Below are 20,738 nucleotides of genomic sequence, written 5' to 3'. Positions count from 1 at the left end.
ATTTAAATTTTTATCAATTGTATTAATTGAATTTATTTTTATATATTAATAAATCTAATTAAATAAACTTAAATAATTTAATTTTTATCTCAAATTAAATTTAAATTAAAAAAATAAAATTTAATTGAATTTAACTCAAATTTTAAATTATAAATTAAATTAAAAATAAAATTTAATATTGTATCGATTTACACTCTATCGATTACATTTCTATAATACACCAAAGTGGTTTTGTGACTTGTACTTAGTCTTTTAAGTACTCGCCGGCTTACTCGCAGGTGGCAATGCACACCGGACTGCTTCGACCCATTAGATGGCGCCAGGCGTAGTCCTCTGTTCACAAATCAGAACCAAAGCCTACCTTTACCCTCCACACCCAAAACCCAAATTCTGGTTCAAGCCCCACCACCACCATCATCACCTCTGTTATGGAACTCAATAACTTCCTTCAACTCGCGTCTTTTGCCGTTGCCTTGGCTCCCAAACGCCAATCTTAGTAGATATGGACAAGTACAACAAAGCTTTCTCCAGGAGGATGGCTGTGGCCGGAATCGAACACCACAACCGTATTGGCTAGCTTCTTTTTGCTCCTCTTTGTTGGGTTTCTGCTTGAAAAAAAATCATTTGTTTATTTTTAGGAGTGTTTGTTGATGCTGATGAAGGGAACCGACTTGCTTATGCCAACCTGAGCTCATGCTTCTCAACACGCATCATCCATATTTATTGGTGCATTCAAGAAGAATTGCACACCAGATCGATTGTAACATTAATGAAAGCTTAAAGTAATTCCATCACTCCCCAAATCTCAAAGTCTAAAACCCCAGTTGGCATTTTGGGGACGTCAAATCTTTCAACAGTACATGAATCCTCTATTGTACGCTTGGGATCAGTAAGAAAATATATATATATATACATATATATATAAATGTGGGGAGGAATATCACAATCTGCCTTGGCCTCCCATTTCCTTCATCTAGGTAAAAGAGGCAAACCGCTGTTTCCAGGGTGCATCCTTCTGTTGCTCAATCCATGACAAAAAGGCACAGTCTAACAAGCAGAAGTTATTAACATAAAGGAGCTGGTATCTCACAGGAACATATCGGAAATTTGCAACCTGAACTATTGGCCATACACCACCCTCCAAAATCAAGGCTGGCAGAAAATCCCTCTCCACATCTTCCTTCACTTGAGCAACACTTTTGCCGGTGGAAAACCCCATATAAGTGAAAAATACAAACAAGTCAAAGGGGCCAAAGATAAGGCCATCCATCGCGACTTTGGTAGCAAAAAACCTGGCTGACTTTGGGCGTAGTTGAAGCCTCGTCTTTATAAATCTGTCCAAGCCTTCATACCTACATGGGAAACGACGGGTTGTAAGCAGCTGCCAGTTCACACTATGAACATCCAGCGTAACCAATTCAACAGATACTTTGCCATCGCCAATCTCATACATAATTGTGTTTCTTTAATTTGACTTCAAAAGCTAGCTCTAAGTCTTATTTACAATTTACTTTACAGTTTTCTACATATTAATTCTACTAATCTGTAAGAAATTGGAAGAATTCAGCAAGCTCTTCTAAGATGTAATCAAGGCAACACAGTTTTTTTCAAACTGTCAAATACTCCCCAAGAACTACCTTCCAAGTTTTTTTCTTTTTGAGCACAAACTCTGTCTAATTTAAGACAGTGTTCCATAAGAAGCCAGTATAATTCAGCAGATAAACAAAAATCAGGCTACATAAGTCATAGGAAAGGAACAAAGAAAAACAACGAACCAGAAGTGTCCGACTGGTCCAACAAAGCCAAACCCAAACATACCTGTGATAGCTACCCTTTTCCAGTTGATTTTAAATTCATGGTCTGCATCCTGAAAATGAAACACCAATTATTGTCTTACTAGTGTAAGAGGAGCTGTTTTATTCAGCATCCAGTTTCACTCACTCAAACCGATGAATAAAACCAGTAATTTCTGAAATCAATCATGGTTCTAACCAACAAGTCATTGGGCAACGTAAACAAAAACAGAATATATAAAACATATGTCCAATCAGTACGAGTAGTTATATCAATATGAATAATGTTATTTGTTGATATCATGACACAAGAACCACCATACAGAAGAAATTGGTTGCTTAAAATGTAAGTAATAAAAAAATAAAACATGTAAGAAAACATATGTCCAATCAGTACAAGTAGTTATATCAATACGAATAATGTTATTTGTTGACGTCATTACACAAGAACCACCGTACAGAAGAAATTGGTTGCTTAAAATGTAAGAAAGTAATAAAAATAAATAAACCATGCACTTAATACTTCTATTGCCTTCTACGTGAGTCGCCTCTGACACACTAGAATATCTTACACGCACAAACAGTAAGCATAAATAGAGAGCAAAGGATCTGGAAAATATGCCATTAAATTATGAATAATCCAAGAATTAATTGACTGGAAAGCATAAGATCAACTGAAAGAAAACTCCTGACACCAAGTGCTTAACCAACATTATCTTGGTGCAGAATTAGGAAATTATTTCCAAAGTTCAATTAAGTAAATTTATAGACAAGGTTTTTTTATTCTTACTGCGAAACTTGAGGACAACCGTGCGAATTTGTTAAATGCGTAAAACACAAAGATCGACCAACTCTTATAACAAATTATTTTGGGATCAAGTTATCACAACCACACAAGTTTTTAAGACTTTTGTCACTGGCATTATTATTCATATCACCTAAGACTTATGAGAGCATTTTGCAAATGACAGAATAAACAAGAAAATGAATAAGGAACAACTCGAACTTATATTGTATGCTAATAAATGCATTCATAGCATCATTAAATCCATTGTGACCATAAATATGGGTATGCAGAGATGCTAACTAAGACACATTTTCGCTTTTATCACCATTAGATCAGCAGTAACTGTTGAAACCACAACAAAAGAAAGAGGGAAGAAAACAGTGAGCATGCTTTCCTTAACAGCTCTTTCTATCTCAAGTGAGACCCTTGTAGCACACTAGGATGTCTCATGGACTTAATTGCACACCATCAATTGGTGTTTTAGCATTTATCATCACCAACATTGGAGCCATCACCACAAGATGTAAATATTAGTTTGCATTACTGAAACAGCGCCGATTATGAAACTTTACCAGCTGTTCTCGTAAAGCCATATGTTTTCAACAAATGCCTCATGGATAATTGCCATTATCAGATTCAATTTACATTACCCCTTGAAAATGAAACCTTTAAATTATTCCTCGAACATTACCAACCAATAGCACTCAATCAAGGATATGATTATGAACATCAAGCAGGACGATATAGACAATAAAAAATATTTAGGGGCCATAATGCTAGACCTATGAATAAAATGGGAATATATAAACAAAAACAACCATTGAAGATTGCAAGAACCACAAGAAACCAACATAAAAAATCTAACATGCAGATACCCAATTAAAAAAAAAGTATAATAAATAAAGGAATTTTTTGAATGGTATAACAAAAAACGCAGATACCCAATACCTCAGATAGGTGAAAACAACATGAAAATGAGATAGAGAAAAAATGGATTTCCTGGGGATTGGAGAAAGATGCTTACTTGATGTGGAAGGCGTTTCTTTGCGGTGGAATGGGTGATGTATTGAGCAGAAACATCCCCAATGCCCCAAAGGAAACCTGAGCTGATAACTTGGGTTTTCAGAGGATGAAGGGATAAGCAGCTCTGGTACCATTTCCATGTCCACAACATTTTGTGACGTAAAATAAGAAGAAGAGAAGTGAAGAAAAAAAAGTGGGCAGAGAGAGGAGGAGGCGGCTGTAAGAGAAATTTGGAACCCATGGCCTATTGATGACCACCTTGCCAGCAGGAGGTCAGACCATGCCTATCTTTGACTCATTGATTTTGCAAATTCGGGTGACTGACTTTTATTTGAACAAAAACATGGAAAATATTTCATTATTTCATTATTGCTATTCAAAACACAACAAATTTGATGTAATGATTAACAAAATAATAAAAGATGTAGTATTATTCTAATTTGACCACTATTTTAATAATGATTTATTAGTAAATGGAAATGCTAGTGATGTGAGATTGACCTAGTCCCAGTGCCTAGGTCACCCACAAAGTTTCCATTGAATCCTAAACTTAATGTATACTTAAGCTTTTGAACCACAAATATTAGCAAATAGTGGGGTGTGATAATGGTTTTTTTTCTCTTGTGGAGTAACTTTTAATGGTTGTCAAGTAGGAGAAGCCCAAGTTCTACATTTTTTTTTCTTTTTAAATGATTAATGTCATATAATCTTTTCACTTTAAATGATTTAATAAAAATATTATTTTCTATACTTTAAAATATTTATAAGACACTTGTCAACAAATTCAAATTAAAAAAATAAATATATATTTCTAGCATTACTTTTGGTCCACATTGGCTTTCAGTGTTATACAGGCGAAGGAAAAAAAATCTTTCATATAAATATTTTACAAAATTTCTTTGTTCTAAAATGTTGACCTAGGGAGCAAAGGCTGCCGTGGCAGCACCTGCTTCCACAAATAATGTACAAGTTGTATGAAGCAACAAAATTTTGACGGCCTCAAAAAATTATCCGAAGAGAATCTATCGGGATAATATTTTGTGGATGGATGTCCAAACACAAGCACCACCGCCGACCACACTCCAACACACTACACTTCTTCCCTACTTCAACTCTATTTGCGTTTGCATGTTTGCAAAAACCCATTTCTCTCTCCACGCTTTGCAGCTTCCTGCCTCTAGAGGTATGACCAACACTGCTTTAAATGTTTGGAATTTTTATTTTAATCTAGATTCTTGTTATGTGTAAATATTAATTTAGTTCCAGGGTCTGACCTTGGTCATTAAACATTACGTCTGATGATACATGGGAATTGCATTTTAATCTGTTCATTCTCGTGGACTTGTATACTTACATGATTAAGATTAGATTATTGATAGATGTTCATCTGGTCTTCTAGTGAATTGAGATCGTAGTTAGTGGACTGAATGTTCATGCCAAAAACATGATTTAGTGTAAAGTAGAATGTTGAATTGGATGTTCTCAACTAAGTTTTCAATATATCTCAGTTACTGTTTTTTATTGGAATTGAATGATATGGCATTACCATTTTTTGTGATGAAGATTTGAATTTTTTACGAATACCATTTTGGTGGTTCTGTATTTGTCAAATGCCTCTTGCCATTCTTATTAAGTTTCTCTTTTTCTTTTTTCCTTTTGTGTGAGTGTGTGTGTAATGGGATGACTAGATCACGGGAAATGACAGGATTTTAATTTGCTGGCAGTGAAATCTAGTAAATTATTAGAAGCATGGACGTGATTTGTAAGAGATCGAAATATCTGTAGTCTTTCTAGGAAGATTGACTGTACAAGTAGGCTGTGTAAGATGGAAAATCGACAATTGTCAAAAGCTACTTTATGTAGAAAATATAAAAGACTTTTATTCCATTTAATCTGTGACATTCTGGGATTTACTGCGTACATTTAAAATTCGCTTCTAGGAACTAAGTTGTGCAGATTTCGGAATCTTCTTCTGTGCATCTACTTTCACAGTTTCCTTTTGGTGCCATTGGGCCTAGTTGTTGCTGAAGGTCATTCTTGCTTCACTTAGTTTTCTGATGCATAACATGTCGGTTTTGCGGCACTCTCAGGTTCTATTTAGGACAGCTTCTCCAGTATAACCTTTAAACACGGGAATTTGAGTTGGAAAACAAGTTCCTGGCCTCCTAATATCGTATGGAAGTGATTATTTTCAACCCAACAAAGGGTGGACGGTGGTTTTGTACACAGTGAACAGTAGAGAAGAAAGTTTGGATAGTGTGGCAAGCAGAAGGTCCATTGCCATGGGTCAACATCAGGAGAGGACAATCATTAGCAAGAAGCCAGTTAAAGCTTCAGCAGTTGCTGTATTGTTGCTGTTCCTGATTTATTTTGTATTTCTAATAGGTTAGTAATAAAATTGTAACTTTGTTCAATTTCATTTTATGATGCCTTAACAAAGTCGTAATGAAGCCTAAGGAAGTGATCTGTGATGAAGAATTTGGTCGTAGTCTACTAACCGATTGATCATTAGCTTTATGTTTTAGTAAGTTATAGTTTAAACAATTATTGTCTGTGGAAAGTGAAAACTAATGCTTCCCTCGTGCCTGCTTCAGAATGGGAAATCAAAGTTTCTATCCTTTTTATGGATCAGCTTCTCAGGCATTAACTTGATCTGTTCTGAATGCATTTAATATTTATGTTATAAATTTTTGTTGAGATTGAAGTCATTAGTCATTGATACTCAGTTATCTTAACAACTCCATTTCTCTTAGCTGAATACTTAACACTGACTTAGCAAGTAACATGGTTCTCCAGCCGCTTAACAATCAGTTCATGCTGGGGATTGATTAAATCATTTATCATGCATTATGACATCTTATCATTTAGATTTTGACTAGTTTCACTTCATTTGGCCTGGATGCTTGTACCTTTCTTTGAATTGCATTCAAATACATCATAATTAACATGAGAATGATGCTGCTTACTTTGATAAAAGATTTTCTATGGTTTAGTTCTTTTACCTTGTATGGATACCTATCTAAATGAGCACATTCCTGTTATATGCACGGTCATTATCAAATTAAGATTTGTTTGAATGTCATAGGAATCACATATATATGAGAAGGGCCAGTTGCTTTCAGTTACATTTTCTGCAGACTCTGAAGTTAAATCCAAATGCATTGTTTGCTTGGGAAACAATGGTTGCCGGACCGTTCGTGCAAGAACAAAACTGATGAATATTCTGATTGAGAAGGGGAAGCCTCAAGAAGCTCATTCTATTTTCAACAGCTTAACAGAAGATGGACATAAACCAACTCTTGTGACCTACACGACTCTTGTGTCTGCCTTAACCCATCAGAAACGATACAAGTCCATTATTTCACTTATCTCCAAAGTGGAAGAGAATGGTATGAAGCCTGATTCAATTCTCTTCAATGCTATGATCAATGCCTTTTCTGAGTCTGGAAATGTCAAAGAAGCTATGAAAATCTTTCAGAAAATAAAGAAGAGTGGATGCAAGCCCACAACCAGTACTTTTAATACCCTCATGAAAGGATATGGAAATATTGGCAACGCTGAAGAATCTTCAAAATTACTAGAGTTAATGTTGCAGGATGAAAATGTGCAACCAAATAATAGGACATATAATATCCTAATTAGAGCCTGGTGCAACAAAAAGAGCATAAAAGAAGCATGGAATGTGGTTTATAGAATGGTTGCATCTGGTATGTATCCTGATGTTGTCACTTATAATACAATAGCAAGAGCCTATGCTCAGACTGGGGAGACTTATATGGCAGAGCAGATGATACTTGAGATGCAAAACAACAAAGTGGCTCCCAATGAGCGTACTTGTGGTATCATTGTGACTGGATATTGCAAAGAAGGTAACATGTAGGAAGCTTTAAGGTTTGTGTACAGAATGAAGGAGTTAGGAGTACATCCAAATCCTGTTGTTTTCAACTCTCTGATAAAAGGTTTTCTAGATGTTAAAGACACTGAAGGAGTTGATGAGGTGAGTTTCGACCTTTACTCTTGTATATTTTTCTTCTGAAAGTTCTTCTCCTTCATCTTGTATATTATAACATGCTTCAAAGGGCTAAAATGCTGCTGGAATCATGCACTAGGTATTTCAATATGTGCTATGCCTAAAGGGCTTCCAGATATCTCAAGGATAATAAATGGCAAACTTTATGTTATGAAGACAGAGAACTGTGTTTTGGGTTTGAACTTTTCCCTTCACTAGAGAGATTCAAATTGTAAAGCTTTCTCTTTAAACAGCCATATTTTAATCTTTTTAACTGGATGATTATGAGTTGTTCCTGTTCTGAGATTGTGTAATAAAGGAAAATGAAGAATGGAATTTTTAATCTGCTGTCATTAGCTCAATGTGTTGCAAGTTTTTGCTTTACTTTCATGTTCATTTTGACACTTCCACAAGGATAAGAGTACAACTAGGTAGAATAGAATAGCTTTGTTCGTCCCAATTTTGAGAAAATGTAAACAAAGGTTTCACATATTCCTTTAGTTGGTTGTATAGCATTTGAAAGCACCACTTATATCATATTTCTTGTTAATCATTCGCTTACAATAAGCATAATTTGACAGGCACTAACACTGATGGAAGAATTCAGGATCAAACCAGATGTTATAACATTTAGCACGATCATGAATGCATGGAGCTCAGCAGGGCTGATGAACAAATGCCTGGAGATATTTGATGATATGGTGAAGGCTAGTATAGAACCGGATGCCCTTGCATTTAGCATGCCCTTGCATTTAGCATCCTGGCAAAAGGTTATGCCCTTGCATTTAGCATCCTGGCAAAAGGTTATGTTCGTGCCGGGGAGCCAGGAGAGGCTGAGTCACTCCTTGATTTCATGTGCAAATTCAATGTGCATCCAAATGTTGTGATCTTCACAACCATCATCAGCGGGTGGTGCACTGCAGGAAAAATGGAGAATGCAGCCAGAGTTTACAAGAAAATGTGTGAAATTGGTGTTTCCCCCTATTTGACTACTTATGAGACTTTGATATGGGGATATGGGGACGCTAAACAGCCAGGGTAAGCTGAAGAACTCTTGTAGGTTATAGAAGATAAGGGTATCTCTGCTGAGAGAAGCACCATGAAGCTTGTTGCGGATGCTTGGCGTGCCATTGGTTTACTAAGTGAAGTAAGAAGAATTGTAAAGAATTTTGATCAAGTTGCATCAAATAATACAGATGAGATACCAGCAGAGGGTTTGGAGAAGGTTTATAAGAAACAAAAACTTACTGCTCCTTATTCTAATGTTCTGCAGATACCTAGAGTAGCCAGGCCTGACCAAAACGGATCATCCACTGCAAAAATAAGAATTCAAATGGTGTTGAAGAAAAACAATTCTTCATCTATGTTTCTTTCTCGAGCAAGTTTTACTTTGGTTCAACCAGCGATTATATGCCAGAAGCAGTTAACTAGAAGGGATAGGATGCATGGGCTGTTTGTAAATTCATGTAAATTGGTGTTCATAAACTGATGAGAATTTTTGGGATGGTTGTCTAGAGATCATGTGGTTTGATTTTTCAGCACCATGGACTTTTGGAAATGCTGATGACTCAAAGCTGTAGATATTGATGAAGCTGTTCTTCAACACATACCTTCATATTTATTGGATGATTGATTATACAATCATTCTGTGTAGGTAATGCAATGGCTTCCCACAGTGTTGGTATCAGACAGGCCAGAAAAATGCTACTTTGAATTTGTTTGTGAAAGTAACACAATTAGTTTTATTTTGACAAGTGAATACTCAATTTTTATATAGTATGTATTTGCATTCTCCCTTGTATTGCTGATTCTCTGATACCAAGAACGTGATTCACCAGTCCCAGGAATTGTTTTCTTTCTTGTTCATGTGTTGTTTCTTCAATTTTTTACCATGATCCATCACAAAAAAGAGATGCTGGCACAAAAAAAAAAAGAAAGAAATGAAGTCAGTTCTTTTCAAGGGAAAGAAGAGGAATGCGGTCACAAATTTGTAGAAAAATGATTTGTTTGGAGGTGAGTTAACCAAAGAGCAAGAAATGAGAAAAAGAAGCATTCAAGCAACCCAAGCATCAACCTACGTTAGAACATCATGATCAGCCACTACCATATCAACTTAAAAAATAAAAAGAATTTTTAGGTGGAGTGTAATACCCAACCTCAATTTCATATTTTAATTAGTTGACTTAATTCATATGTTATAAATTTTTAAAAAAAATTTACTAGTTTTCCTTTGATAATTTCTCTTAAAAGAAAGAAAATACAAATATTAGAAAAAAAAATTATAAGGAAGAGAAGAGAATGGTTAAGATTGAGAATTTAATCGTGTAATTGAAAATTTGAAATATTTATTTTTTAAATTTTTTTGTTTTTGTGATAAAAACCCAAATATTAGGTTAGGGTTTTTAATATTTTCAATTTTAAGGCAATTCCAATAACTTTTTAGCGAAATTGTAGGTAATACTTGATTTAGTTGAGTAATTTAAGAGAATTTAATGTTTCAAATTTTTTATTTTTAGGTTTCTAATAACTACAGACAATCAACTTTAAGTAATCAAAACTTCTTATTCCGATGGCCTATTTGATTGAATTTTAGGTGCTTTTGATAGTATTAGTGATATAATTGATTTGATCAGATGATTTATAAAATAAGATAATCAAAATCCTAAAATAGGTTTCATGAATCTGAAACTTAAAAAATCTAGACTGTTTGTGATAATTTGTCAAGTTGTTGCCTTCAAAACTTAGGCTTTTAGAAATCATATTTGTTAAAACAAAATTTTAAGTTTTAGGATTACATTCTTACTTTAAATTCATGCTTTCCTTTGGCACTAGGAACTATAAGATATTAGAAATTTTGAAGTTAAAAATAAGTCAAATGATTATAAAATACAAAAATTTTAGAACTTAAAAAATTATGTTTTTAATAATTTTAAAAATTATTTCCAATCAATATTTTATGTATTTAGTTATAAATTACTTGAATTTTAGTTTTATTATTTTTAATAAATTTTTACTTATTTTAATATATTTTTATTATGTTAATTACATGCTATTAGTATTATTAAATGGCTATTAAATTATATTCAGATTTAAAAAAAATACTATTAAATGTTGAAAATTAAATATTTGTAGAAAATTTTATATTGTTATTGATTTTTATGTTTTAATCATTAATTTCATATCTATATTCAATTCTAATCATTTTGCTATATTAAAAAAATTTTATTCTATATATTAAAAGAAAATACTTTCGAATAGTTTCGAATTATCGAAAAAATTGTCACACAACTCAATTTGCTTAAAATGATTGGTGAAAGGTTTGACTTATGAAATTTATGTATTTAGGTTAAATTTTGATTTTTAAATATTTTTTGAATTATTAAAATATTAGAAGAATTGAATAATTCGTTGCTTAAGTTTCGGTTTAACACATCAAATAAGTGATTTGATATTTTTTTGATTTTTATGTCCTTAAAAATCAGCTTCAATATATTTAGAGTTAAAATATATAATATATATTATTTTATCCATTTGTTTTATAAATCGAGTTGAGTATGTAAGATGTATATATGATTTCTTTGTTATGAGTTTAAAATATAGTTTGATATTTTTTAAATATGATTTCATAATAATATTTTTATATATTGTCAAGATGTGAAAATTTTCTGTTAAATGATTATAGAACTTATTTTGCATGGATAATGTTTTGCATATTTATGAAATTCTTCTCATCTCATGAATATACGATATTATTATATTCTAAATTTTCGGATTTGAAGCTTGGCATGGAGTGTTTTCACGTCCTCATTTCTTAGGCCGACCTCTGGATCATTTACATTTTCATTATTATTATTTAATGTCAAAATTATTCACCTCGTCGGACAGATTAATTGAACGGGAAGCCTCACACTTCATAGTATTGCATAGAGACAAATGTTAAGAACGAAAAAGTCTTTATCTTTAGTGCACGTTCAACCAACCAAGCTGTTACAGATACACCTTATTAGCTGTAATTTTAGTCATCCGTCATCAGTTATACATCCCATCCATTAACACTTACCTACGAACTTTCTTCCTCATTTTGTCCAACCAACACCACCCAGGAGTCTCGCGTTGCTTCAAAAGGAAAACAATTGCTACCATCATTCCCACCGCTCGCTGCTTGGCACCTACAGCCACTACTACCGCCGCCGCCGCCGCCGCCACCATTTGCAATTCTCCTGATTCTCATCGCATTTACTTTCAGTGGGTAAGTTCGTAGCTTTTCTTTTACCTTTGTTATGTAACTTTTTAAAGTTTTGATTGTTGGAAAATTATATTATATGCTTGGACTTTTGGATGACTTATTTCAAGCTTATATTTCATATTAGTATTAACTTTCAAATTCATCATCAAAACTATAACCAAATAAAGTTCTCAAACGTTTTGAGCTGTTTAAAGTTGGGAAATATATATTAACTCTGAAGAAGTTACTTATTAATATTTGTTTTTCTAATCAATTAAAGACCATTTGAAGTTGTTCAGCAGAACCATTCTAGTCAAATGGTTCTGTAGTTATGTCTAGTTGTCTTTCAAGAAAAATTACAAGCCAATTTAAAGTATTTTACGTGTCATGTTGTATTTTAAGAGTGATTTTGGGGTTAAATTGTAAGAGATTTGTCTTCTCCATCATTATAGGAGGTGATGTCTACCTTTTTCATTGTTAAGAAACAGGGTCAGTGAAAAGCAGCTTCAGTCTCATCCTCTTGTTCAGTCAACCAATTAATTCTATTTTCATTGATTAACTTCCATTTCAGTAACAACAAAAGCAATGGCAAAAGCACTTCTTTCCATGATCCTGGGGCAGTTGGATGGTTTGTTCATTCCGGAAGAGATAAAGCAACATGTTGGATTGGCTGTTGATCTTGAAGAAGAAATCCATAAACTCACCAGCAACTTTGAGGCCATACAAGCTGTTCTTGAAGATGCAGAAAGAAGACAGGTGAAGGATGCCAGCGTGAGATATTGGTTATGTAAGCTCAAAAGTATTTCCTACGATGTGGAGGATGTGTTGGATGAGTGGAATACTGCGAAATTCAAATCAGAACTTCAGAAACAAGAAAGAGCAGCTGAACATGCTCCTTTGCTGAAGAAGCTATGCTACACTTTCTCCTTCTCTTCCACTCAAATCATGCTACATCACAACATTGCTGTGAAGATCAAAGAATTGAATGACCGATTAGACTTTGTTGCTGCTGAGAAAGATAGGTACAAGTTCGAACTAGGGAGGGGAGTTCATGAGGAACCTGAACATCGAATAACTACCTCTTTCATAGATGTTACTGAGGTATATGGTAGAGATCAAGAAAAGAATGCTGTTTTAAAGATATTGTTGGAAGAGAATAATGAAAAAGCATCCAAAGTTCAAATCATCTCTATATTAGGGATGGGAGGAATCGGGAAAACTACTCTTGCCCGACTAGTCTACAATGATAATGCTGTGGATAATCATTTTGACAAAAAAATGTGGGCGAGTGTCTCGGATCCTTTTGATGACATCAAGATCGCCAAAGGAATTCTTGAAGCTCTTGGAGATGCTACAAACTTTGTTGAATTACAAACTCTTCTACATCAAATTAGGAAGGCAATTGTAGGAAAAAAGTTTCTTCTTGTTTTAGATGATGTGTGGAATGAAGATGACAGGAAGTGGGAACCCTTCAAAGAAACCCTCAGTTGTGGTTCTTTGGGAAGCAAAATCTTAATGACCACACGTAAGAAGAATGTTGCAGTTATAATGGGTTGCACTACTTTGTTCCCACTAGGGAAGTTGCCCAAAGAAGAATGTTGGCTTTTGTTTAGTCGGATAGCCTTTTATGGAAGGACTAGCAGAGAATGCCGGATTTTGGAAGATTGTGGTAGGAAAATTGCAGCCAAATGCCAAGGAATGCCACTTGCTGTGAAGACTATTGGGGGTCTAATGCGCTTCAAAAGAACTATAGAACAATGGCAAAGTGTTTTGAATAGTGAAATATGGGAGCTGAAGGAAGCTGAAAGAGGTATTTTCCCTCCCTTATTGTTGAGTTATTACGATTTGGCCCCTGCTTTAAGACAATGCTTCTCATATTGTGCCATATTTCCTAAAGACTATGTGATAGAGAAAGATAGGCTGATCAAACTATGGATGGCGCAAGGTTTCCTTAAGGAGAAGCAAAGCAAAGATATGGAAATCCTTGGTCAAGATTATTTTGAAGACTTAGCAATATGCTCTTTTTTTCAAGACTTAGAAAGAGATGATGATGGTAACATAATTAAATGCAAAATGCATGATATAGTCCATGACTTTTCCCAGTTTCTGACAAAGGATGAGTGTTTCATGGTAGAAGCCAGTGGTGTTGGACAGTCCAAGGTAGATACTTACAGTGAAAAAGGTCATCATTTAATGTTGGTGCTTGGAGAGAAGGTCACATTTCCTAGCTACCTTTATAGTATTAAACAATTGCGTACGCTCCTTGTTGAACCAAGCAATTTTTATGGTTCAATAATGAGTGAATCCTTACCCAAGTTGTTTAATCAGTTGACTTGCCTGAGGACGTTGGACTTGAGTATGAAATATCATACTACCTTTGGTAGTTCAATCACAGAAATTCCTAAAGAGATAGAAAATTTGATTCATTTGAGATACCTTAACATGAGTAACAATGGTGATTTAGAAGAATTGCCAGATGCATTGTGTGAACTATATAACTTACAAACCTTGGACCTCAGTTTTTGCAAAAAGCTGAAGAGATTACCAAATGGAATTGGAAAACTAGTAAACTTGAGGCATCTTAAGAATTACGGTACTTGGAGAGTAAGGTCCATGCCTAAAGGAATGGAGAAATTAACATGTCTTCGAACACTAAGGGAGTTTGCATTGGGGGAAGGTGGCAGTAATTGTGAAACATCTTCAATTGGGAAATTGGGAAGCTTGAACCACCTTCGAGATTATCTTGAGATTAGAGGATTGGGAAATGTGAGAGATGTGAATGAGGCCAAGGAAGCAAAACTTCAGAGCAAGGAATGCCTCCTTAATCTGTTATTAAAATTTGATATGGATGAGGAAAATGCGGAAGGGAGGATACCACATGGCGATGCACTTGTTCTTGAAGCCTTACAGCCACCTCCATACTTGGAATGTTTAGAGATACATAACTACAGAGGCCCCAGCATATTGCCAAGTTGGATGTTGGCATTGACTAACCTAAGGCATCTTGCAGTGTGCTCATGCAGAAACTGGGAGAGATTGCCTCCCTTGGGGAAACTTCCATTCCTTGAATCACTTTGGATCTATGACATGAGGAGAGTAAAGAAAGTGGGAGTTGAATTTTTAGGGCTGGAAAGAGACGAGGAGCAACCATCTTCATCCTCATCTATTATTCCCTTCCCGAATCTGAAAAGACTTGAAATTCATGACATGAATGAGTTGGAAGAGTGGGAATATGGGGTGATTCCTTTCCTAGGCAAGAGAAAAGAGCAAACTACTATAATGCCATGTCTGAATTTCTTGTTGATTAACAGATGCCCGAGGTTGAAGTCACTGCCACACCACCTTCAAAATTCGAGTATTGAGACGTTGGAGATTAGATGGTGTCCTATTCTGGAAAGTGAGTTCAATATCTCCGGTATTCCTAACATCCGAATAAACTATATGGTCGTGAAAAGGGATAGAGTCTGAACTCTTCATAGGTCCAGAACATTGCAAACGCAAGCAGAGGCTCTGGTTCATTTGTTTTTACATTTGTTACTAATTTACCAAATTGGAATGCACAGTCTACATTTTTGTCTGAATCAATGCAATTTTGGATATGTTAATCTTTTTCTGCAGCTTATCATTTGTAATCTACGTGGTTTATTATTGGTGCAAAATTCAACTGAACATCAAACTGGTTTGCCCAATTAGCTGTTGTACTCCCAAGTGCATTCAAAATTCATGTCACAAGATTTTGAAGTCCAAATAACTGTGTAGCAGCATCAATGCATGCATGGTAATTACTTTGTCTTTTTGATAGACTTTTATGGATTTGTTATTTATATATAGTTTCTATTAAATGGCTTGCAACTCTGCAAAAAAATAGAAATTGTTAAAGCCAGTTAAAGCCTTAGATTGACTGCTGGTTTTCCCGACATTTTCCACAAAGGTGGTTCGCTGTCATCAGACTTTACATTTTACTACTAGCAACAATTGTGCAAAGTAGATGCTTATTGCTGTTCACTTTCCAAGCAGTTGTGATTCTTGTGGAGGTATATATTGTGAAATAATGTCATTATTTATTCCCAAAATTCTCTGCTCAGTATATGTCTGCATTTACATCATTCCAAACAGTGAATAACGGCTGCCAAGTCTATTGGAAAGTTTTGATTACTTGTTTAGTTTGCAAATTGCGTTGAATGTAACAAATATTATGATCTGAATCCATCATGAAAATATTTGCAGCCTGCTAAAGACAAACATGACTTTTTCACAATGATTGTTAGTCATATCTCTTCTTCCGAGTCTCTTTTTTTATCCTCAGAGTCTCATAACAGTGTGCAATTTATTGTTTGTTAATCAAATCTTCTTGTCATTATTCACTCTCTTGTTGTACCTTCATGCATCTTCCTCAAGGCTAAAGTCCAAATAAAAGATCATCTCTAGAGAATTGCTCTCTTGAGGATACGGTATCACAGTGTTCGGAGGCCTATGCATACTCTGCTTCTTTTTCAATTTGCTAATTAGTAAGAGTTATGTGCAAGGATATTTCTTTTTCTCGTGAGAAGAATGAGTAACGAATTTGTATGACTCGTACAGATATGTAGTGAATTTGTCTCGAGTACTAAATGCTCCAATTAGAATTTGATCTTGATGACTAGTTGCTATAAAAAGCAGGAAAACATTGCTTTTAATCACAGTTAAACTAAAATTATAGTTGTTTGAATTTATAAAAAAATTGATCAAGGGAAAATGCATGAAAGTTTTTGCACCATATGCTTATAACATTATACTATATATGGGCTTGTAAAGCATCTATTTATCTATTCTGACTCTTCCTTGAAAAGGCAATCAGACGAAGATGCAGCCAATCCATAAGTGGATTTGAGCTCATTGATGAAGCAAAGAAAAACCTAGAGGCTGAATGCATTTCAACGGTTTCCCTTGCTGAGCAACCCGAGATGCTGCAGTTCTAGGCTTCTAGCAGGAGGACTTTTATGCTGTTCCTATAGGAAGGCTAGACAGTCTAGTCTGAAATCCTGATGAAGTAAACTTACCAGGGCCAACATTGTCTTGTATCTCAGGCTTTCAGGGCTAAAACTATAACCATGAATGGTATGGTTACGCTTTTGGGTGCACATTCAGTTGGTGTTGGGCATTGTTAGTAGTTTCCTTTTAGACAGGATTACAAATTCTAGGGAACTGGGCGACCCGTTCCTACAAAAGATCCTGCTTTGGCTTAGAGATTACCAAAGCTTAGGAGGATTCGTTGTGTAGCCAGCGCCTCGAATCCTAACCCTACAGCATTTGTGGACCACAGCACATCCTTTTATAACCAGATTGGTTTGAAGATAAGGGTAATATCCTGATTGATCGAGAATTAGCTAATCATAGAACATCTAGACGCCGGAGTTATGGTTTCAGGTTTTGCATCAAATGCAACTATGTTTGCAAGGAGGTAGCACAGGCTTATATATGATGAAGATGGGAAGAACCCAGGTTGTTGGAAAAGCTGGAGAAATTAGGCAACATTGTAGAGTTTTTAGTACTTGGAATAAAAAAAAAACCATTGCAAAGCAATTAATTATTTTATAATAAACCCTTAAAATTTTAAAAAATGTTGTTCTAGTTCTTGGGGTTTTTTACATGGGATTCTGGTATGTCTTTAGCCAACTGATAAAATCATAACATAACAAGTGGGCATGGACCCCACTACAACAACTAATACCATAACCGATTGCAGAAAATATATTTAATATTAAATGCGCAGGATTTCCACTCCCCCTATATTTATACGCTCAGATTTCAATCCCTCGGAAAATTAAATTCTGGACTTATTTGAGTGGAGATGGTGGTATCTCTACTCTCTGTTCCTCCATTGCTTTTCTTTCAAAACCCTAATCCCAATTCAACCCTATTCTCCAAACCCATTAAAACTCCTAATTTCACTTCAATCCCCTTCAAATCCCTCAAAACCCCTAATCTCACAATCCTCAATCTCCACCAATCTTCAAAACCCTACCTTTTAAGCCATTCCCATTCCACATTTCCCTCCCAAATTCCTGACTCTTTGGGGTTTAAGATAGAAAATGCGACAACTTTAGGCCCTAGAAACCTATTTCAAAGACTTAACTGTTATGGGGTTAAGGACTCCGGGGAGGATAATAAAGTAGTGGTGGACTCCAGTGGTGGCGGCGGCGGAGGTGGTGGTGGTGGTGGTGGTGACGGCGGGGATGGAGACGATGGAGAGGTAGAGAAGAAAAGTGGGTCATTGCCAGAATGGTTGAATGTTACTTCAGATGATGCAAAAACGGTTTTTGCTGCTGTGGCAATATCGCTTGCTTTTCGGTCATTCGTGGCTGAGCCGAGGTATATTCCTTCGTTGTCGATGTATCCTACGTTTGATGTTGGGGATCGAATTGTTGCTGAGAAGGTAGTTATTATTTGTTTGATAGTTAGTTAGTTAATTGGCACAAAGTTTCTAGTGGAAAGATCGATTACATGCTATGGATTTTTTATGTTTGTGTTTATGTTTTTTTTATGGATAAGGATTGGCGTTTATCTCTTAAAGTTTTCTGCTAATGGCTTCATCTTAGGTTAAATTGTGTGAAACATTAGTGTTAAGGTTTACATACATTCTTAACTTTCAGTGAAGGCAAAGAAATGAAGTTTAATGGAGTTTTAAGTATGCTTGTCTCAAATTAATAATGAAAACAGCACTTCTGGAGTGATTAAAGATGAGTTAAAGGCCTGATTTACCTTTGACTGGAATGATCAATGTTAAACATAGGTGTCTTCGTCTAATAAGATTTTAACTTACCTTTGTTGATACCTGAAATTGGTAAGTGTAAGAAGGCATATATTGTATAGGGTTCAAGGAAGTATAATTTTTGCTTTGGATGCTTAAGTGATCTCAAAGTTGGTTTTTGTTGAAGTATTTTATTTTTAGATTGCCTTAACTGGAACATGCCTGCAGGCTTTTGGTTTAATGATTTTCATAGTTATGCTAAAATCTGAAAGTGAAAAGACCTCTTAAGCCTCAAAAACCAAAAAAAAAAAAAAAAAACTATGATACGACAGTCAGTGTTAGCTTTATAGACTACCGCCGAAGGATATGCATGTTTTAGGATTTACCAAGAGCTCTAATCTAACTAAAAAAGGGATATGACGTGAACATCAGATCTTATTTTGCTTTAAACATGCTTCAATAAGTGGACATGTTTAATTCTTACATATACCATGAACAGTTTTTTGAATTGAAAATGTCAGGTTTCATACTACTTCAGGAAGCCATGTGCTAATGATATTGTCATATTCAAAAGCCCACCAGTTCTTCAGGAAGTAGGATACACTGATGAAGATGTCTTCGTTAAACGAGTAGTAGCTAAGGAAGGTGATATTGTGGAGGTGAGGTTACTCTGACAATTTCTTAGCATCTATATTTCTTCTTTTGATAACCTGATAGTGTTCTGTTTCTCACTGTATTGGAAAAACTATTACGTGTATTAATGTTGGATGTTGTGATGTGTAATCACAAGAACTAAGGAAGACAATAGAGTAAAAGGATATTTTTGCAAATTATCCACTTTGTTTAGCTTTCAATCCCACATGTTAGGCACGGAGACATCTTATCTTACTTTTCTGAGTTACGTATAAGATGCTATTCCTTTACAGTTATTACCCATTTGTTTTATTTCCTTTTGACACATGCATTATTAACTATTTTTTGGGTTCATTAGAATTGAAATATGAAAATTTGTTCCGATGCAGGTTCATAACGGAAAGCTTATTGTTAATGGGGTTGTACGAGATGAAGAGTTCATCAATGAAGCACCTTCTTATGAAATGACACCAATTGTAAGTATTGATATCTAATCTTTGAATCCTATAGCTTCTATTTTTTTTTTTTTCCATTGACCCAAGCCCAAATGAGTGGGATAGCTATTGAGTAGAAAATTTATTTCAAGTTATGTAATACAAGTAGTTTGCCTTTCTCATTAAGATAAGATTTGCCTGCGTGAAAGAGAAAAAGACAAAAAATAGAAAGAAAGAGGGGAAGAGAGGAGAACATTGGAAGGAGTATGGAGACAATCGTGCTTATATAAACCTTTCCTGTGACGTAGAGGTTAAACCATGGTCTTAAGTTAAGGAACAAATAATTCACAAGTAGTGCTAGCTTGAAGTTTTGCCTTATTTGTAAGTTTGTGCCATATGTTTCTAATTGTCTATGTGCTATTCATGTTGCAGCGAATACCTGAGAACTCTGTCTTTGTGATGGGTGACAATCGTAATAATAGTTATGATTCCCACGTTTGGTAAGATACTATGCTCTAGCAGCTTGATAATGGTGCATCCATGATCCTTCGAATCTCCTGATTTACCCTTTATATCATTTTGTTGATTTCTTGAGTTTTGTTTTGTTTAGGGGTCCCCTCCCTGCCAAGAATATCATAGGAAGATCAGTACTTCGATATTGGCCTCCAAAGAGGATAGGTAGCACAGTACTTGAGCGTGGCTGTGCTGTTGACAAGCAGGAGAGTGTCAAAGCATCTGAATAGATATATTCAGGCTTACTGATTTATATGAAAAGTAATCCTTTGGCTGTTTAAGCCATTTTCCCTAATAACCTTTCTGTTTCTTTTCTTACTCATTGTGAGCTTTTAGTTCTCTCTCTCTCTCTCTCTCTCTCTCTCTCTCTCTCTCTCTCTCTCTCTCTTCTCTCTCTTACAAAATTTCTGCAATACTATCATTTTTTAGTAGAAAGGCTATTCTTGTAAGACAGGTCCTTCTTTTGGCCTGTTATATGGTCTTCCTGCGAATGTAGATTGACCCTTGTAATGATTAATGCAACCAATTTTCTGTTTTCCATCGATCCATTTCTAGTTCAGTGCAAGTTGATTTATTGAATTACAGTTTAAT

At 35.1% G+C, this 20,738-nt stretch overlaps 3 protein-coding genes and 1 pseudogene across 5 annotated transcripts; 3 read left to right on the top strand and 1 right to left on the bottom strand.

Annotated features, from left to right (window-relative positions):
* Nucleotides 1–805: 805 nt before the first annotated feature.
* Nucleotides 806–3,903, bottom strand: LOC111286621 (protein SYM1-like). Of its 2 annotated transcripts, XM_089763251.1 has the most exons (3): nucleotides 3,605–3,903; nucleotides 1,776–1,867; nucleotides 806–1,352 (listed from the first exon to the last, which is right to left on the bottom strand). In XM_089763251.1, the coding sequence occupies exons 1-3, from the start codon at nucleotides 3,842–3,844 to the stop codon at nucleotides 974–976; spliced, it is 711 nt and encodes a 236-aa protein (XP_089619377.1). In that variant the 5' UTR covers nucleotides 3,845–3,903; the 3' UTR covers nucleotides 806–973. The 2 variants fall into 2 exon arrangements, 1 of the variants encoding a protein (XP_089619377.1); XR_016343290.1 differs by lacking the exon at nucleotides 3,605–3,903 and having other exon boundaries at nucleotides 1,254–1,352; nucleotides 1,819–3,576.
* Nucleotides 3,904–5,746: 1,843 nt separating this feature from the next.
* On the top strand, nucleotides 5,747–9,404 carry LOC111284513 (pentatricopeptide repeat-containing protein At5g25630-like; annotated as a pseudogene). The gene is made up of 4 exons (XR_016343292.1): nucleotides 5,747–5,948; nucleotides 6,689–7,600; nucleotides 8,194–8,354; nucleotides 8,402–9,404. The product of XR_016343292.1 is annotated as a pentatricopeptide repeat-containing protein At5g25630-like (transcript).
* A 2,160-nt stretch (nucleotides 9,405–11,564) lies between these two features.
* On the top strand, nucleotides 11,565–15,679 carry LOC111285334 (putative disease resistance protein RGA1). The gene is made up of 2 exons (XM_022874728.2): nucleotides 11,565–11,861; nucleotides 12,409–15,679. Exon 2 carries the CDS (start codon nucleotides 12,423–12,425, stop codon nucleotides 15,303–15,305), a length of 2,883 nt encoding a protein of 960 aa, XP_022730463.2. The 5' UTR covers nucleotides 11,565–11,861; nucleotides 12,409–12,422; the 3' UTR covers nucleotides 15,306–15,679.
* A 1,899-nt stretch (nucleotides 15,680–17,578) lies between these two features.
* On the top strand, nucleotides 17,579–20,685 carry LOC111285369 (chloroplast processing peptidase-like). Its single transcript, XM_022874788.2, has 5 exons — nucleotides 17,579–18,252; nucleotides 19,089–19,226; nucleotides 19,590–19,676; nucleotides 20,067–20,134; nucleotides 20,245–20,685. The coding sequence occupies exons 1-5, from the start codon at nucleotides 17,668–17,670 to the stop codon at nucleotides 20,375–20,377; spliced, it is 1,011 nt and encodes a 336-aa protein (XP_022730523.1). The 5' UTR covers nucleotides 17,579–17,667; the 3' UTR covers nucleotides 20,378–20,685.
* Nucleotides 20,686–20,738: the final 53 nt, after the last annotated feature.

Source organism: Durio zibethinus, chromosome 6 (genome assembly GCF_047325235.1).
Source record: "Durio zibethinus cultivar Kanyao isolate XHJ-2024 chromosome 6, ASM4732523v1, whole genome shotgun sequence".
NCBI classification, from domain to species: Eukaryota; Viridiplantae; Streptophyta; class Magnoliopsida; order Malvales; family Malvaceae; genus Durio; species Durio zibethinus.
This window is presented reverse-complemented; position numbering and strand designations above follow the sequence as displayed.

What these genes read in the sequence shown, in the direction of transcription:
- LOC111286621 (XM_089763251.1), bottom strand. Translation starts at nt 3,844, where the DNA reads ATGGGTTCCAAATTTCTCTTACAGCCGCCTCCTCCTCTCTCTGCCCAC. An exon ending in AGAAACGCCTTCCACATCAA is followed by an intron (nt 1,868 to 3,604) that starts GTAAGCATCTTT and finishes TTTCATTTTCAG; the next exon opens with GATGCAGACCATGAATTTAA. An exon ending in GGACCAGTCGGACACTTCTG is followed by an intron (nt 1,353 to 1,775) that starts GTTCGTTGTTTT and finishes TTTCCCATGTAG; the next exon opens with GTATGAAGGCTTGGACAGAT.
- LOC111285334 (XM_022874728.2), top strand. Translation starts at nt 12,423, where the DNA reads ATGGCAAAAGCACTTCTTTCCATGATCCTGGGGCAGTTGGATGGTTTG.
- LOC111285369 (XM_022874788.2), top strand. Translation starts at nt 17,668, where the DNA reads ATGGTGGTATCTCTACTCTCTGTTCCTCCATTGCTTTTCTTTCAAAAC. An exon ending in ATCGAATTGTTGCTGAGAAG is followed by an intron (nt 18,253 to 19,088) that starts GTAGTTATTATT and finishes TGAAAATGTCAG; the next exon opens with GTTTCATACTACTTCAGGAA. An exon ending in AGTTATGATTCCCACGTTTG is followed by an intron (nt 20,135 to 20,244) that starts GTAAGATACTAT and finishes TGTTTTGTTTAG; the next exon opens with GGGTCCCCTCCCTGCCAAGA.